Source organism: Pantherophis guttatus, chromosome 3 (genome assembly GCF_059756535.1).
Source record: "Pantherophis guttatus breed Tessera chromosome 3, ASM5975653v1, whole genome shotgun sequence".
Taxonomy (NCBI): domain Eukaryota; kingdom Metazoa; phylum Chordata; class Lepidosauria; order Squamata; family Colubridae; genus Pantherophis; species Pantherophis guttatus.
In genome coordinates this window covers 84,862,563-84,875,743 of record NC_142065.1, presented here as the reverse complement: position 1 = coordinate 84,875,743, position 13,181 = coordinate 84,862,563, and the positions used below count along the sequence as shown (strand labels likewise).

The following is a 13,181-nucleotide window of genomic DNA, read 5'->3' as shown; positions in this document are numbered from 1 at the left end:
TTATGACCATAATTGAGCCCAACATTTCTGTTGCTAAGTGAAATAGTTTTTAAGTGAATTTTGTCTCATTTTATTACTTTTCTTGCCACAGTTGTTAAGTGAACCACTGCAGTTGTTAAGTTAGCCATATGGTTGTTAAGTGAATCTGGCTTCCCCATTGACTTTGCTTGTCAGAAGATCGCAAAACATGGTACATGACCCTGGAACACTGCAACTGTCATAAATATGAGTCAGTTGCCAAGCATCTGAATTTTGATCACATGGCCATGAAAATGTTGCAACAGTCATAAGTGTTAAAAACAGTCATAAGTCACTTTTTAAAGTGCCATTGTAATTTCAAATGGTCACTAAATGAACTGTTGTAAATCGAGAACTAACTATAGTGTCTATGAAACTACAAACTGAATCTCAAGTTTGCAGCACAGAAAGTTAAGAGTCTCATATAATCTCTAGGAGTCACATACCTACTGAGTGTATTTACTAAAAAGGAAATTTGGTATTTTTGCCCTGTGGAAATCCCAGTCAATTTAATATTACATTAAACTGATGAAGAAGAATCTTTGCTTTACACATGAAATCATTCAGCTTTTAAGATTAGTGTCTACTAGTGTACCCAAAAGCAAAAAAGGAACAGAGATATTTCTAATTTCTTAATGAATTCTTAACATAATATCTTGAGCAAGAAAACATTGCTGTTGTTAGCTTCCTCATTTTTCCAGAATATACAAAATAATGATCTCCTAAGTATAGCCATGTTTCAATAATAGGTAAAGTTGTTAAGTCCCATTTTGAATAGAAAAGAATTTTATTGATTTGGGTGCAGAAAGTGAATTCCATTATCTGTTTTTTGACAGAGAGGAAGGACTGGTTATAAGGACACTGCAGTATTAGTTCTTATATCACCTTTCCCCCCCCAAAGAATTTTCCAGCCTAGTTAAGGCAGTTACACAAATGGCATTTGAGGCAGTTGGTATTCCTTCAGGTTTACTTGGATTGCTGAAATAAATTTCTATAAAGGCAAAGCCCCAAATCAGGCAGTATCATTTTAGAATTGTCATATGCTTGTGAGGAAGAAAAATAACAATCCTATTTCTAGTTAGCAATGAATCCATCTTTCTTTCTTTTTTAATTAAAAGTTTATAAATTTTATTAAAACACAAATTAGACATTTACACAACATACGACATATAAATAAATAGCTTATCCTTTTTAAGCATTTTAAGAAATCTCAAGGAACCTTTTACCATCTATGGTAGACGTGCCCAGCAGCAAAAAAATTTTGGTCTAATATTAAGAAATGGATGGAACAAATAACAAAACTGCAAATAGAAAAGAAACCAGAAACATTCCTGTTAGGAATCTTTACAAAACCATACCCCAAAGAAATAAAATTTTTGATGATACATATGTTAACTGCAGCACGAATAACATATGCAAAAAACTGGAAACAAGAAAAAATCTCAACCGAAGAAGAACTAATAGATAAAATCTTAGAATGTGCTGAAATGGACAGATTAACAAAAGAAATCAAAGAAAAAGAAGAGACAGACTACTGCAGAATATGGAACAAATGGTATAATTGGCTTAACACCATCAATAAAGAAACATAAATACAAGAAGAAAAGAATAAAAATGTAAATATGTATATAAATAATTTTTATAGGTGTATAATATGAATATAGAAATGTAAAAAAGTAAAGATATAATCAAAATATATAGATCTCTATAGGGGGAAAGACAAGGAGGGGAAAAAAAGAAGAATAGGAGGAGGGGCGGAAAGAGATTAACAAAAAGGGGAAAAATATAAAGTATCAGCAATGAATCCATATTTCATTAAGGCTAGTTGCTTGTCAAATGTGTTGCTATGAGTAAAAATGTAGAGGTCTCCTTGTAGTAGCTCTTCTACTACTTTAAGTATATGAAATAAGGAGTTTGGAAACCTTCTGTTCACCAGTTTTTACATTATTACTTCTGACCAATGTGAAGATTCAACTTGCATTCTTGAACTCTTTTCAGGTGTATTATGATTTCAGCATCTTTTTTCAAGAGATCAACTCTTAGACCATTTTCTATCCCTACAGTGCCCTCACTGAAGGATTTGTTACTTCTTTCTTCATCCCATTTGGTCTCGAGTATTGGAGTTTAATGTTCGTATTACTTGTCAGAGTGGCATTTTTGAAATGAGAGGTTTTTTTGTTAGGTTAATTTACTTTTGTTTGCTCTAGTCTGAGCCAGAGTTATATTTATAGGATGCAATAGACCGGCTTTGCAAATGTAATGCCCTCTGTATATATTTCCCAAGAAAAAAGACGGTTTCATCATTCATTCTAGAAACTGTTTACTTATTCCACGAACTTTCTAAAAATATGATGATATATAATAGATCTCCATGGGAAATTATAGGTTTTATTGAGTGTTCAACTATGACATTTTAATATATTTACTTTATTTTGATTCTTTCATCCAAGCATTATATCTAAAATCATGTTGGACTACTGAATCTCATATTGTTCAATGGCCAAAGCAAGAACCTGGGGTGTGTCATGATCATGACATATTTAGTAAAGATAATAATATGACACTGGATTTTAGTATTCTGTATCAGTGAAGGATTTGTGCAATTTGTGACATGCAGATCTCTTATTCAATATATATCTTGTATTATTAGTCAAATAACTATTTCTGCAATTATAGTCTTCGACCTCCAATCACTGAATTATATGGCCCGTTTAATAGTATATAAATCTGTTGGGGGGGGAGAGATGGATTTATAAAAAAATGTTGCTTATAAATCTATTCATGTTCAGAAATTCTATTATGGTTCCAAAATAAATTCATTATGGATTCTTTTTTATCTTTATACTAAGTATGCATATTTTGTTTTTGTTTTTGTGCATAGTCTTACATAAAAAGTAATCATATGTAAAGATAGCTTTCCATGGCTCTTTTCTAATTGTCCATTAATCTCAGCACAAATTAAAATTCTGGTATTAATCAAATATTAAGTTTTTTAAATTCTTTGCATCATTGTGTATATTTGAACCCAAAATTTTCTGGCTTTTTTTTACACGTCCACCATACATGATACAGTGACCTTTTTTGTTGTCCACATTTCCAGTATAAATTTGAAGTACCTTTATACAATTTTTCTGAAGTCTAACTGTTAGAAATACTGTCTAACAAAAAGTAAATTTTATATCTTTTAACCACATTTTTTCTCACACTTTATCAATACACTATGTCCAAAGTTCTTTATCATGCACTCTTCCATGTATTCTTTTGTTTTACAGTTGAATAAAAGTTTATATATTTTAGCAATTACATGTTCATCTTTTTACAGAATTTAACTACAAATTCTGCCTTCTGCTTTTCGGTTCTAAATGGCATATCTACCTTAAATCTTTTTCTTCATTATACATACAAAAACCATTGAAAACTACTCCCTCTACAGGCAGCTGTTCTTTTAATTTCATCTTATATTCTCCATGCTCTTGTTTTAAAAACCTCTCAATAGGTTAGCCTCTTTGCTTGCTGTTCTTTTTTCTCCTATAAAATACTTCTTGTGCTGAGATCCCTGAAGACATTTTTGGGCACAGTCTGGGTTTATATCTATTACACAATCTCAGTGTGATCGTTCTAATATAATTATTCTTAAGATCTACATTAACCTTAAGTTTATCGTACCAAAAAAGAAACCCATGCCATCCAAATCTCAGATTGTGTTCTTCTAATTTTAAAATTCTCTTATATCTCAGGAGAACCTACTCTCATCCAAATCAAATAGCAGGTTGCAAAATACAAAGTCAAGTTAGGTGATTCAACTCTTCCTTGTTCCTTTGGGTCTGTGCTGCTCCATTTCACACACATACAGCAAGAGTTCTATAAAGGAGTTTATTCAACACTAAACACGTCCTCAGAAAGCACCCACAATGTGCCGGTTTGGATTCCTAGCTCAGCATGGCAAGAGTCACTGGGTAAACAGAGTCGATCGGTTTACACACAAAGTCCAACAAAAAAGTCCACAAGTTAAATGGGTCAGGTTACATGGCACGAACACACAAGGCACAGAACTGGGCACGCTGCCGCAACATTCAAATCCTTGGGGTGGGATTAAGTAGGCAACACTAGTGCGGCCCTTCACGAGGTTGCCTCCTCACAAATAATTTAGCTGACTGGCATTGTGTCCTTTCTGCCCTAGGTGACCCTGGATCAGGAGGAGGTGTGGATTTCACTTCCTCCTTGTTGCTAATGGGTGGCAGCTGCTCCCGATTCTTACCTGGAACCTCCTGACCATCTAACTGCAGCTGTGGCTTGCCTCGCTTAGCCTCAGCCTGTTGCTCATCCGATCCACCCAGGCTAGCATTCTCAGCCCCGATCTGGACCATCGCTCAGCTCTGGGCTGTCCTCTATTCAAACCTCCCCCTCCAAACTCGCGTCTGGAGAGGGGTCCAGAGGCGGATCCATGACAGGATCTGGGAGTATTTTATATTTAACCTTTTTTTTTATTCCATTGCCATACAAACTTGGATAGATCTTTCTGCCATTGCTTAAATGATATATAAAATGTCAAAATATGTAGTGTTTGAAAGAAAAACATCATTCTTGGCAAAGGATTCAGCTTTATAACAGGAATTTTATAAACCAAAATTACAAAAATAATTGTAATGTTATCTTATTAAAAATCTTAGCATTCATAGGGAAGCTACAAAACTCTGTGATCGGGGCTTGATAAATTGACACATATCTGGAGAAATGAAGGCTGCTGCTGAGGCCCCACCATGATACTTCCTATCCTGTGGTAGGCTTGTCCCTGCACTTTGAATGTTGGCATAAAATTTTCCTCCTTTACCTCTCTGGCTCCAAAAGATGTCATTTGGAAGCATCCATTGTATTTCCAGGCAGTGGAAAGGAAGTGCTCTGCCATTGGATGCTGGTGGGTGCGAAGGCTGTGTAAGGGTTCAGGGGAGGGCTCAAGGGGAGGGAGTTGGACTTTACTGCCACTGCAGCACATCCCGGGAGTCTCATCCTGCCACTTCAGGGCATGGCACCAGGCACAGGGTAACGGGGGTCCGAGATCAACAACCTTTCCCCTGGAGTAATCAATCTGGGATTCATATTTAAAACCAGACAAATACTTATTAGTCCAAGGCATTGAACTAATTTGTGATACCTTTTCATTGTATTTAGCTGTAGCTGCCTGATTAACGTAGGGATTATTAGATGCATACTTTTTTACAGCCTCTCTATTGACTTCAGGATGACTTTGACAATACTTTTTTGCAGCTTCCCTTACTTGTGTTTTCCTAATTACATCTGTAAATCTTTTCCTACATTTTCCCCTCTTTTCCCTTTAACTGGTGTTACAGTAGAAGGAACAGATTCGTCTGAACTGAGGAGGTCAGTGTAAGAAGTGATTTGGGGCTGGGACACTATGCAGGAGAAAGGTTCACAATCCGTTGGCTCAGTGGTGGTCGGAAATTGAAATTTAAGGGATTAACTCTTAAGGGAATATCTCCCGCCGCCTTGAGTTCGAAAGCAGTTCCATAGGTGGAAGGCGTAGACATTTTGGTGAGGTAGCGACGTTTAGTACTGTAAAGAGCCCCAGACCGCTCCTGAGTGAAGGAGTGGAACGTCTGCCAGTTTGAACTGAGGTAACAGAATGTGAGGCAACTGGCAGTTGGAACAGAGTTCTTTTCAGGTGGGGAGTGGGAATAGAATGTTAACTCCTTAGCATCAGAGTGTGTGAATATAATACTGTATATGAAATACTAGTGATCTGATGGTCATTCTGAAAAATCCTTTCTTAGCAAGCACCTAGAAGCCCAGAGGAACATATGTGCCAATTTCAAGTTTGTAGGTTTTACCATTCTGGAGATTTTGTGATGAGTGAAGGGTATTTGGCTTTTAAATATATAGATTTGAGGAGGGAGTTGTTGCTTTTAAATTCGGGGAGGGAGTAGGCAATGGTACTCCGTCTAGTAATACTAGGTACAAGTAATACTCACTAGTCCATGATCACCAGATTTTGATACTATTTGCAAGTAGTTTTTTCACTCAATACCAAAGGATAAACAGCACAGGCACATTTTTATTTATTTATTTATTTGTTTGTTTGTTTGTTTGTTTGTTTGTTTGTTTAATTTGTATACTGCCCTACTCCCGAAGGACTCAGGGCGGTGAACAGCCATGAAATAAAACATATAGATACAAAATTTAAAACAGAGATAAAACCGATTAAATAAATTTGGCTGAACCATTTTAAAAACCCCAATAATTTAAACCAAATTTAAAATTCCCATTTAAAAGAGGAAAATTTAGGTCAGGCCGGCTTGATGAAATAGGAACGTCTTAAGCGCGCGACGGAAGGTACGCAGATCCGGGATCCTCCATATCTCCGGGGGGAGCTCGTTCCAGATAGTAGGTGCCCCCACAGAGAAGGCTCTTCCCCTGGGGGCCGCCAGTCGACATTGTTTGGCCGACGGCACCCGGAGGAGCCCCTCTCTATGGGAGCGTACCGGTCGGTGGGAGGCTATTGGTGGTAGCAGGCGGTCCCGGTAAAAAAATTTATGTTAATCTCTGTAATATTGAATCATAGTTTTACAAGGTACTAATACAGATTGATTTCACACTTAGAACAGATAATTGTGAATAAATTATTCTGAAGAAAATTGTGAATAAACTATTCTAGAGAAATACTGTCATAGAATATAGTTTGTAACCCTTAGAGAATTTTTCTTTAGAAGGCAGGACAGTGGCAATGATGACTTCAAAATTAGGAAGGGTGATTGTCCATTGTAGAATTTGATACTTACATATCTGTAAACTTTCCATCACTTCTGATAACTAATTTGCACTATATTAGGGGCAGTTTGCTGATTAAGAAATGAATTTTATTAAATTCTGAGGAATAGTGAAATACAAAAATGTGTACTCTTTTCCCTTTGTTACTTTTGTTATTTTTTTCCAAAAGATTATGTAGGTAAAAATGCTTCAAACTCAAATTGATTAGAGATTTTTTTCTCTCCTTTGCTAGAAGGGATTTTTTTTTAATTAAAAAAGCCTTAATCTGGAATTTGTTGTAAAAGAAATAACATCATTTGCTTCGATTTATATTAGTCAGTTGAAGAGCATGCTGGATGGATGATTCTGCGAGTTGAAGTCCACACATCTTATAGATGCCAAGGTTGAGAACACTGCCATAGAGTCTCTTTATCATAAAGAATTGGTTTCAGCAATGGGAGCATTAATTAGGCTATATTAGAGCGACTTGTGTGTGTTTCGTAAAATATGCTTTATTTTAAAATTAGGGCTTCCTGTTGCAGCTGTTCCAGGAGCGCTGAGTCCTTTGGGGATTCCAAATGCTGCGGCGGCGGCGGCAGCAGCAGCGGGCCGTGTGGGTATGCCTGGAGTTTCAACTGGTGGCAATACAGTCCTTTTGGTTAGCAATTTAAATGAAGAGGTTAGTGTATCTACTCTCTCTTCAGCATTCTTTTTTCTTTAATCATGCTTCATTCTTTTTCAAATTTTTATGTACCCTTCTTATTTTGAGCTTGCTTCCATATCTTAAGATGGACTTTTAATTTATTCATGTTACTTCAGATTGCGTTATGGCTGGAATCCAATATGTTCTGTACTGTTAATTACTTTTGATTTTGGAGGTAGCTAGCCTTTTTAAAATAACCCTTTCCCACTTGGCTACCTATGTTTCATTTTAAAAAAAACTAGAGAGAGTAAACACTGCATGTTCTGGATTTTTTTTTAGCTTATTTTTGTAACAGTGTGTTCCATTTTGAAATATAGAATTTAATAAAACTGCTATTTTGTTGTTATAGTTGTTCCTTTGCTTATTCATTTCATGCTTACACATCCCTGCTCTTTTTGTTGTATTAATGTATGTGAACAACTCTAACTAATTTTTCTTTGAAGGTTCCTCCCAGCGATTTGATCCAGCACTCTTCAATCTCTCTTAGTAATTTTTCTTTTCTTTTGCAGTTGCTATTCATTTTGTCTCCTTTTTAGAAAACCTTTGTTTTATTATTTCCTTAACTCTGAAGTCTGAGTTACTTTTAGTTTTGCATTTTATTGCCTTGGATCTTTACTTTGACTTGCTGTGGAAGCTGGTATGAAATGTGGGATAGTTTGTATCGGTTTGTCTACTTTGACTATGTGTTCCATTTGACTGGCCTCTGTTTTAATATTGAACCATTATACTTCTCTCATTTTCGTCATTCATAGTCTTGCGTGTTAAAATGCTTGAATCAGAGTGCCATTTGAAAGACTTCTCCCTGCATTTCATAACCAGACATGCTTATGCAGTTAAAGTTTAGAGGATTTTTTTTTCTTTAAGTTTCTATTGCATGTTTTTTCATGTTCTATTGAAATGTAATTTACTGTATGATATGGATGTACTTTACCCATATTTTGTCTTGGGTGACTACATTTTACTCAGTTTTTCTTGTACAATACATAAACCAACCATTTTCTGACCAAATTCCTGCATTTCCTATGTACTGACCTATATTTTATTTTTTTTTTGTTCCCCACTTCCTTATTTTTCTTCTGCATTGCTGTTTCCCTTCCCCATTTCATCTTCTCCCTGTGTGCTCACCTACCCTTTCCCTGTCTCTTCCCAAATTCCCACACCCTCCCCTATCCTATCCTTTGCATTCCTTGTCTACACCCCTGTCTCCATCCCCTATGTTCATGCTTCTGTGCTTGAACAAAATGTTCCTCGGACCAACTTGCCCCAATTAACCGCCTTGAACCATGATCCATGACCACCTCACCATTCTGCGGGAACCACCCTTCGTTATGGATGATCTGTTCATCTCCGCTCTTCCTCGACTCTTCTCTCTTCTTGTCTTATGCTGCTTGCTCTTCTCTCCTTCTAAAGATGGTTACGCCCCAAAGTCTGTTTACCCTCTTCGGTATGTTATCGTTAGCACTATACTTTTATTATTGATTTAATTATTTGTTTCACCTTAATTCTTATTTATAGCTAGCAGTTTGGCTTAAAGTTGAATAGTAAATCTTTTGCTATTTTTCTTTTGCTATTTTTAAACTCCATAGATGCAAACTTTTCTTTTAATGCATGTGATTTTATTTTGCATGGTCTTTTATTTAAAACCATTCTCATAGCTTTGAGGGTATATCAAAAATGTCTTCCTTTTTTCAAAATCCACCTATTCAAAATCTTGTTCTTCTTATTCATTTGTGTGAATGCTGGAAGAAGTGAAAGATCTGTCCGAATGTTTCATTGATGTTTCAAAGTATTCTATTTAGCTATATTTAAAATACTATTTCTTTTGGGTTACTTTTCTAATCCTAAAAAGGTGTTTATGGGGATGTACAACGAGTGAAGATTTTATACAATAAGAAAGACAGTGCTCTTATACAGATGGCTGATGGAAACCAGTCACAGCTTGGTGAGATTAACATGTTTTTTTTCTTCTTCCATTTCATTCTTGGTTTTCAGTATTTCTTAAAATTATTTGGGAAACTTCATATTTCACAGTTTATAAAACCATAGGATTCTGTAGGGGTGAATAAAGTCTGTAAAGTTGCCTAATATGTTCTGCAGATAGATAACTGTTTTCTGAACATGAGGCTGTTCGATCAGACAGTACAATGTCAGGATTCAAATTTACTTTTCAGTGGATGCAGCTACAGACTTTTTTTCCGGATGTTTGTTTTTCTTAGATCTCAACCCTCTGTACCTGTGAGATAGTTTATTAATTGCAAAGTTGCACCTGTGATGGGTGGATAGTTAAATAACAGAATATTGCAGATTCATGCTCTTTTCTTCCGAGGTTGCATTAAAAATAATTTTATCTTTAAGGAAGGGAATGAGACTAATGAGGGTAATTCATTAACTTGCCTACTTATGTTAAACATAATCTTATTTATAAGAAATTTTTATGTACATGGCACATTATATAATTCTTTCAGATTCTGCTCCAGAATGCACCAACTTACAAAAATGCACCATTGTTTACTGTTCTGCTGAAACATGTCTTTTTAGATATGTATTATAAAATTGATCTGCCTAATTACTGGTAGTAATTAAATCATCTGATTTGTATATTAAATAAGCCATTATTTTCCTTTGGTTTTCCTCTTGCTTTACTGAATACACAGTGATGTGAATGAAACTTAAAAATTAATTTTAATTTTAAGTAGAAATTCATCGAAATTCAGTAGTAATTCAATAAAAAAAGAGTTCTAGACAGCCCTGGAAAATTTGGAATGGAAAATGACAGAGACATCAACCTTCTTGCCTGCAGGGTCTTGCTTATTGAATGCCCTTTCCAAATAGGACAGCCAGGCTTCATTGTTAGTCTCTTTTCAGTACCAAGTATTTTAGGACATTCCTTTTTTCCAAGGCTTTCTATATTATGTTACTTAGATTGAGATTAGATGTCTACTATGCACTGGAATCATAAATAGTAAATTTATTTATTTTATTTTAGAGTTCATGGGCAGACTAGACACATGAAAGATAGATAGATAGATAGATAGATAGATAGATAGATAGATAGATAGATAGATAGATAGATAGATAGATAGAATATACTATGCTTTATTTTTCATGCTATTTTTTTTTATTATTTAGATTGTTTTTCTGTTTGTTTTTTAAAATTTAAAAAACTCTTCTTTGAGAAACCTTCAGTATTTCAAATAACATTGATATTGGGCAGAAAAAAAATTACATCTTTTTTCATATCTTCATTTAATAAAACAAATTGCCACCAGACTCTTTTTAAAACAATAAATATATCAAAAAGTTATATTGTTAAATTGATATAAGGACTGAAGCAATAATCTTCATTACTTTTGTTTAGCTATGAGCCATCTTAATGGGCAGAAAATGTATGGCAAGATTATTCGTGTCACTCTTTCCAAACATCAAACAGTTCAGCTACCTCGAGAAGGTCTCGATGACCAAGGCTTAACAAAAGATTTTGGCAATTCACCTCTTCATCGTTTCAAGAAGCCTGGTTCAAAAAACTTTCAAAATATTTTTCCTCCATCTGCAACTCTTCATTTATCTAATATTCCGTAAGTCTTGGCTAGCAAATTCCTTGAAAAATTCATGTAAAAGCCAAATGTAGCTTTTAATCCTTTCCTGTCTCTCTTCTCTCTTTTACTTCTTTTTGTAGACCATCAGTATCGGAAGATGACCTGCGCATGTTGTTTGGTAATACTGGAGGCACTGTGAAAGCATTTAAATTTTTTCAGTAAGCACATTTTCTTTGAAACTTCATTTAAAATGAGGGAGCAGCTGTCTTTGGTAAGAATAGGTTTTATATTAAAACTTTCTTGTATTGTTTTCGTATCTAATTTCATTGCTTTGTTCCAGAAGAGATCACAAGATGGCCCTTCTTCAGATGTCAACAGTAGAAGAAGCTATCCAGGCTTTGATTGATCTGCATAATTACAATCTTGGAGAAAATCATCATCTGAGAGTTTCTTTTTCCAAATCAACCATTTGAAGTGAGATATCAAAATAATAAGGTTGTATCACATTGTTTAGTGTTGTCATCTATGACTGTTCGGGAAAGCGGGGACCAGAGATGGACATCTGTTTTTCATGCTGTTATCATTCCTTGATTGTTTATGTATAAATGAAATGAAAAAGGATTTGCAAGGAAGAAGCAGTGATATTATCTGCTGGTTTTGCATATGTTTATGAAACCATTTTGTTTAAAGGGGATTCTGAGGAAATCCCATAGTTTTTCAACTTAGTTAACATACGTGCCTTAAAGAAGGAAAACTTAGAGTTGCATTTACTAGTTAAAAATTTGGTTGTTTGGGGCACATTATATGGGAATTAATAGGTGCAGTCCAGTGAATGTTAGGCTTGCATTTATTCCATTGAAATCCAAGAATTAGAACATTGATTTCAGGGGGAATTTGTTGCACCTAACTTCTGCAGGATTATGCCAAATATGTATTAGGCAAGAGTGTGTAAAAAGGGTTAAGCTTTTTTTTCTGTTTGGGATTTATCAGTTTTCCATGAAACATTTTTAAAACAAAATCAGTTGCTCTTCTCGAAGAGAAACTCGGCATATTATTTTTTCTCTCAGTAAAAATGGCCTTTGTATTTCAGATTTAGTTTAGTTGAAAATATAGGCTTTAGTCAGAACTACAAAGATGCAAAGAGTTAATTTCTTTAAAAGTCTGAAAGTGATTCTTCTGTTTTTTGTTAGTTCCTGTGGCTTTTAGCCTCAGTGAAAAAAGAGTTGTATAAAGTCTTAACCTTTTTGTAAACACACTCTGGGGCGAATCATATAAATGTTGGCACTAAGTAATGTCTTGTTTGTGGCTGAATATTTTTTGTAGATGTTTTTTGAAGTTGACATAACTTACATGCATTTAAATATATATTGCCATTTTTAGTTAGTAATTACAATTTGAAATATGGTTGTGGATTTCTGAGCATGTTCAGACTGGTCTAGCTAGTTCAGGAGTTGGTGCATGTATTTCAAGGATGAAGAAAATGTATTGCAAACTTTTGCAGAAAGATTAATAATTTTTTTGGCAGTTTTCTTTATAAAAAAACAAAAACAAAACTGACAACCAGGTGGGACCAAAGTTTATGTGCCTTTAGTCTTAATTTACCTTGCATTGTAATATTCAGTTTTAATAAATCTCTTCAAAATATTTTATAACTAGAAATGGATCTGCCTTTACTATAAACATGGCTCAGAATCTACAGGAAAAAAAAATCATTTGGAAACAGTTCCTCTATCAATCTGGGCTGTTTTACTGATTCTGTTCAAATGACCAATACTTTTTGCAATTGATGTATTTAGTTCCAAAAGTCATAGATTATGTTATCTATGTAGAAAAAGGTCATGTATATTTTCTATTAGTTGAGTTTTTACATCTTTAGAAATGTAATATTTCAGTATAGTTTGAAAGCGGCACAATTAAAAATTAATTTTCTAACAAAGTTGGGAGGTTTGATGGTTGTTTAATTTCTTCTTATGTGTACGCTGCTTGCCTCTGTAGCATGCTCAATAAACACTTCTGTAGCTCTGTATTCACCTCTTCTGTCTTTCTCTGCTGCCTTTTCTCTCTTTTCTTCTTTTCCCCCCACTTCCACTGTGCTTTTGAATTCATGTTTATTCTCTGTCAGGGTGGGAAAAGCATAATAATCTGATTTTTTTAACTTCTGG

The 13,181-nt window shown here is 34.8% G+C and overlaps 1 protein-coding gene across 7 annotated transcripts in view; it reads left to right on the top strand.

The window, feature by feature from the left end:
• PTBP2 (polypyrimidine tract binding protein 2) overlaps positions 1 to 12,955 on the top strand; it is a 94,870-nt gene extending 81,915 nt beyond the window's left edge. For 2 of the 7 annotated variants that reach the window (XM_034437270.2, XM_060690045.2), the window contains 6 exons: positions 7,323 to 7,459; positions 8,894 to 8,927; positions 9,333 to 9,425; positions 10,842 to 11,058; positions 11,160 to 11,237; positions 11,360 to 12,955. In XM_034437270.2, the coding sequence (XP_034293161.2) occupies positions 7,323 to 7,459; positions 8,894 to 8,927; positions 9,333 to 9,425; positions 10,842 to 11,058; positions 11,160 to 11,237; positions 11,360 to 11,492 (692 nt within the window). In that variant the 3' untranslated portion in view covers positions 11,493 to 12,955. Of the gene's footprint in view, positions 1 to 7,307; positions 7,460 to 8,893; positions 8,928 to 9,332; positions 9,426 to 10,841; positions 11,059 to 11,159; positions 11,238 to 11,359 lie in introns of all 7 variants that reach the window. The other 5 variants (XM_034437269.3, XM_087889978.1, XM_034437268.3 and 2 more) reach the window with 3 other exon arrangements.
• Positions 12,956 to 13,181: the final 226 nt, after the last annotated feature.